At 40.7% G+C, this 6,090-nt stretch overlaps 1 protein-coding gene across 1 annotated transcript in view; it reads right to left on the bottom strand.

Annotated features, from left to right (window-relative positions):
• Positions 1 to 3,628: 3,628 nt before the first annotated feature.
• Positions 3,629 to 6,090, bottom strand: part of LOC104965689 (putative monooxygenase p33MONOX) — a 3,598-nt gene continuing 1,136 nt past the window's right edge. Inside the window, exon 3 of the mRNA XM_010794696.1 lies at positions 3,629 to 5,094. Within this exon, the coding sequence (XP_010792998.1) occupies positions 4,889 to 5,094 (206 nt within the window). The 3' untranslated portion in view covers positions 3,629 to 4,888. The remainder of the gene's footprint in view (positions 5,095 to 6,090) is intronic.

The following is a 6,090-nucleotide window of genomic DNA, read 5'->3' as shown; positions in this document are numbered from 1 at the left end:
AAATCTTGGGTTATAACCAAGTCGAATGGAGGTAATGTGAGGACAACCACCTTAATTCTTTGGGCTAGATTCCATTGAGGGAAACAGTCTGGACTATGAATTTTAGATACATAAATGTATGATGTACTTTGGCGCAATTGGTCACAGACACATTTCTTGGGTATTTAAATTCATTCCGGTTTCAGCAACCCAAGAAATGAATCATTCTCACACACTTGCTTGTTTCAGCTTTTCCTCTGTCAGTGTCTGTATTGGTGGAGTTAAAAGCTTTCTTGGCTACTCTCTTAGTGTAAAAGAAGGACGATGGGTAAGTGCATCATCTTGGATCAAGCTCAAGTGAGCTCCAGCTGACTGGTTTAAACCTGGTTGTGGGGGGATCTCCCATCCACATCTGCTTCAAGTTAGGGCCGGGGGGCGGGGGGGGGCGGGTCGGGACAACAATACTTCTCAGTGGGGGATGGCAAAGAATTCTGATGAACAGCACAGGGACACGCAGCATTGAGAGTTTATTGCTGGCAGGAACCAGACGCTAAGAAGTACCAAACACCCAACAGTGTTCCCTAATCTAATCTTTTTGAATATGTTTATCTAAAATCGGACTTTTCATGCCTCAACATTTTTAAGAACATTTAAATAGTACCGCTCAGACGCTTGCACCCATCCAAATGTTGTTCACTACACACTGTACATGCACTCACTTTCTGCAGGGTCTCTTTAGGGACATGGATATCTGTAACAGAGGTCATGTCTTCACAATTCATGAGGTACAGCAGTTTTTTTATAGCTTAACATAAGTACTCTGCTATTATGTGTGTGACCCACATCTGTGTTAATGGCTGTAACACTGTCATTCTATATCCCCAGGTAATAGGCATAATTGATGTTAACGTTCACAGGGTACAGTACCTGCAGACACCACTCCCCTCTAACTTCCCCAAGCTCCTCTTAGCTCAGTGGGTCACATCTGGGCCAGCTCACCGTGAATCAGCCCCAGATGTGGTTCTGGAGTCAGATGGCGCAGCATTTTACACAGGGAACCCACCCAGCAGACGTCAGAGGGACCACCTCAAATCCCTTGCTGAGTTTTGTAACCCTGTTCGTGTCGGGGTTTCAATAACATCCGAAAAACAATACTTTAGTCATCATTGTGGTGAGTGACGCTTCTTACATAAACAAGTGAGTTTGATGTAAAAGATAAACTGTATTTATAACTAAGCAACACATTAAATGTAATTCCAGTAATAATGTGTTGTCTGTCTCTTGAACATCATTATCTTATCACAGTAACTTATTATTATTATTTTTTTTTTTTGTCTTACGGAGAGTCCTCTTGATTATCTTCATAGCTTAAACATCTAATGTAGCCTACTGCTGATCCTGAAAAAACACAGGAGCAGTGCAGGAGCCTGTGTGAGAGTTTATTACGACTTGAGGATAAGGACTGTGAGTAGGTCAGGTATCAGCAGTCCGATATCAGTGTTTTGCTAAATTCCTGTAACTGAACTGAAGCATTTAAGAGGCATTTCCTGGCATATTCCTGGAGTCATCCTGACATAAAGTGCTCATACAGTACCACTCCTACATGTATGAGACAAACGTGCACACAACCTTCATCAAAGTTGACTTTTTTTCAGAAAAACACAAAAACCCTGGATCACTGGAGCAAGCTGATCTTGCTTTTTTTATCTTCTTCTAAACTGGCACTGGATTTGTTTCTTCTTTATGTTACCACATCATAGTAGCTTGGCGAGACAAGCAGGTATAAATAGGGTTTAAGGAATTTAAATATAGCCCATAAGTCATTGTTTTGTAGTTGTTATGGAAAAATGTCACCCGGTCGGTATTTCAAAATAAGGATAGGTCTAAGTGAGTGTGTCGAGTCAGATTGCAGATGAGATGTGGGGTTTGTTTTGGTGCGTGGTCAGCCTGGCAGGGTGGAGCTTGTCATTGCACATCTGTGAGTGAGCTCAGTGATTTAGCGTAGCATAGGGGGGCGGGTAGCACAGAAGAAAACCACGTCATGTCGGACCCAAAGAGAGAGCCATCTGTATTATGTCATGACTGCTGGGGGAATCCACCCTTTGCTCTATATTTCCTTGTTCCACTCCCTCCCAGACTCCCCCACCCTAAATTTCTCTTTACTGCTGTACGTCATTGGTTTATTGATACTGACATTGTTGCATTCCTCTAACATACATGTGCCACAGGACTTAAACTCTGTCGTTGTTTGCAATCTTTACAAACTTTACCACCAAATCTTCTTTCCTCATGGCTTAACTTTATTCATCCTATCTTCTTTCGGCCTGCCTGTCATCTTGAGTCATCCATCACTGTTTTTGCCACTAATGACAGTCCACCTCCAGCTTTTGAGTGAAAGCTCTCTGTCTGCACTTGCCTGTCCTATTTGATGTTCACCTTCGCTCCTGCAGCACTACCCAAAAACCAGACGTGGACACTCAACAGCCTGTAATTACGTTAAAGGGGGGTTCCCTTTAGGAGCTCCAGATAATGTCTGAATAAATGAGAGTCAAAGTTTAAACATGGTGAGAAAGCAAGTGATCTTTTGCATTGCTTCTGTTAAAACTATAGCACTATATCAGAAGGAAGATGTGTCTTTTACTTTTACTTTGGAACACAATTCAGCATTAAACATAACTGTACTGCAATTGCATGCTGGTGCGTCTCTGTTAGTAACACATTTAGGGCGAAGGGCACGCCCTGAAATAAATAAACTGCGCACTCACACAAGCACGCGCAAACACACACAGACACACAGGCACATTTGCGTACACACACACACACACACACACACACACACACACACACACACACACACACACACACACACACACACACACACACACACACACACACAATAGCTACAGATCTTTAACAAGGCTGTAAACCCTGAGCCAGGGGGGGAGAGACTCTGCTCCCTACTGTCTCCCTCTGCTGGCTCATTTTCCTGGATGGCCTGGATGTTTGCTTTGATGTGAAGAGGAGAGGAGATAGCTTGGGTAGTTTACAACCGGCAGCTATTTTTTGACGATATAACTGTTGTTACAAATCAAATCAATGACGCTATATTCATTATATCAGTGTGTACGCAATAAATGATTGATTAGTAAACATAGAGTTTTATATTCTCCTGTTTTTCTTCACCCCTGCCATTCATGGGTCTGTGGCAAAGGTTCATTTCCTAATTATCTATCACCCTTGCACCCCTGTTGGCTTGATAATACTTAATTTGATTCCAGCATACAAACTCCTTTTTCTTGATTGTAATCTGGGTAATATAACACATAGTGAATCATAAGAGACAGACTGAGTATAACTTCATTTCCAACAACCATGTCTGCATTGTGAGCCTATTGCACCATCTTCTGGACAAAGACTGTGGCTGATGGTTAGTGTAAAATCCTTGAATCACAACAGGGATATCCTCGCAACAGAAAATTAAAGTTGGATACAGGTTTATGTTTTTGAATGACAGGAAAATCTACAAATTAATGTAGCTACTTTTACTGAAAGGAATGGTACACAATGAGTTACTATTTTATATTGCCGTCCACTCCACATCCATGAGTTATTCAGCAAAGCAAATATATGAAATATGAGAAAATGGAAGTTTAATATAATTAGGCCATTTTTTCAAAGCCTTTGTTTATTTCAATAAACATAAATACAAAAATGTTGTTTGAGACTAAATTGGTTCTGTTTCCAAGACACAACTACATAATGCTTATCACAAAAAGAAATGCATGATGTTGTGTATTCACATGGAATACAAATGATTGTGCACTTTGCAGATACATATATATTAATAAACATATATATAATAATAATATAATAAAGGACTGGGGTGCTCCGAAGGGCCCTGTGTACTTATATTGTTGTATATGTTTCCATGAAAAAAGAACAAGGAAGAATTTAGCTTGAATCAGATTTATTTACAGATCTAAGTAGGGGACTATTTCCCTTGTGCAATAACTTTTTGGAATTCAACATCTTTTTCAAATGGAAACGCGGGGATTCTTGAATTGTGAATTGTTATAAAAACATTTACCATGGCAATATTTTGTATTTTTATAACATGTTAAATAATACAGTAATGCAAGTGAAAAATGTAATGAACCCATTACACTCCTATTGAGAATGAACAATGATGATTGATTTAAAGAAGAACTGTATGAACTTAGTTAAGTGGAAATAATCTATAGAAAATCACTTCAGTCATACTCTCTCACAGGGTAAAATAATATGTTCTTTGATATAATAAAAACAAAAACTGTACTTCGATAAAGCAAACATGCTGCAATTTTAGGCACAAAATCAGTCATCCCACACTATACTCTGCATGCTAACAGAGGAAGCACTACAACTACAAATCTGTGAGCTTGTTCAAAATAACATAAGAAAATACAAAATGAGGCAAATGAGCACTATGAATGAAATCACTGGTTCATTTCCCCAGAGGCAATGCTAAAGTGAATAACTTGAGCAAAGGACTGAAAAAATATGTCAACAACTTCAATCTCATGTCATCATCGACAATGGAACAAAGACAGCAAAGCAATGCATGCCAATGCACCCAATACGTAAGAGAATAACAATAATAATACTACAAAGCAAAACCATCATAGGGAATGACAAATGAAGTTACTTTAATTATGTTAATTTGGACAAGTGAGGCTGGGGGGGGGGTTGGGTGAGAGGGATAGCAGAAGATGGCAGTCCATCAGAGTAGTTGAGAGGAGGATGAGCTACTACTACGGGTGGTCTGCAGTACTCTCAGCCAGAGTGAAATGCAGGGGGGGTTGGGGGGCAAGAAAAGAAAAGGAGCTCCCAGGCAGAGGAAAGAGGTGTCACTTAAAGAGCTGGTTTGGCTTCAGAAGCCCGAAGGTGTTAAAACATTCATGTCCCGAGGTTTCAGTTTGTGAGGCCGTGTGGGAGCTCGGTTGGCATCGAGGCCTGAGATTTCAATCTTCGGGGGCATGAAGTTGGCAGGGTCGTCCACCTTGAAGTTGACCTGGGAGTTAGTGCTATCCATGGTGGAGGACTTCTGCATGCCGAAGTAGGACTGCAATGAGAAGCCTGAAGGAAAGACGAGGAAGAGAGGAAAGTCTTAACATAATAGGAGTACTAGTAATACAAGTGAGGATGCCATATTGTGTCGTTATTTTTGGTTGGTGGGACTACCTTACTTATACCTTCCTATACAGAACACTTTTGGGTGGCACATGTAAAACCTCTTGCTTTGAGATTCTATCCGATCAACTAGGCATAAATATCGTGATACAGTCGAGACCCAAAAGTAGGGATGGGTACCGAGCCCCGGTATTAAACAGGCCCCGGTGCTGAATTATTAAAGACCGTGGTAGCATTAAGCTCCAACGTTATCGGTATTTGTATCGGTACTGGAGACATCTAAAATATATGTATTATGTATTATGCTACACAAACATTATATTGCAATTTTAGAGTCGCCAACTCCGTTTCTAATATGCAAAAAGACTGCAAAATGCGTCTATGATTGTTTTTAGTATTTTCGATCTTTCCAATCCAGACGAAATATCTCTCTCTCCAGTCTGTGTGCGAGGGAGCGGGGCAGTTTACACACACGTGGCTGCTACATGCAGCAACACACACACAGGGCGGAGATGGCGGAGAGAATTCGAGATTTGTTAAAACATTGTTGTTTTCTTTTGACGTGAAATATTATTTATTTAATTTAAATAAAAAGCAATGTTAATTTTGTTCACAATTTGTTTACCTGTTACCGGATCGATAAGCGGTATCGATAAAAGTAGCAGTACAGTTAAAACCTTAACGATACCCATCCCTACCCAAAAGCAACATTGGGTATAATGGCGCATTTCCACTACAGCGTGGAGCGCGGTTTAAGCGTGCCGTGCCCGGCCCGTTTTTGGTTGCGTTTCCACTAGGCGTAGTCCGGCTAGCGGGTACTTTTTTTGTACACAGTTTTTCAGGCTCTCCGAAATCGAGGTTCTTTCCGGGCCAACAACCGAGCTGAGTATGCTAAACTAGTGAGAGAATCGCTGGCAACTACAACAAAATTATCATATTTTA

This window comes from Notothenia coriiceps, unplaced genomic scaffold (genome assembly GCF_000735185.1).
Source record: "Notothenia coriiceps isolate Sejong01 unplaced genomic scaffold, NC01 NC01_scaffold00037246, whole genome shotgun sequence".
Lineage (NCBI taxonomy): Eukaryota > Metazoa > Chordata > Actinopteri > Perciformes > Nototheniidae > Notothenia > Notothenia coriiceps.
Note: the sequence above shows the minus strand (reverse complement) of the source record. Positions and strands in the feature narration are given on the sequence as shown.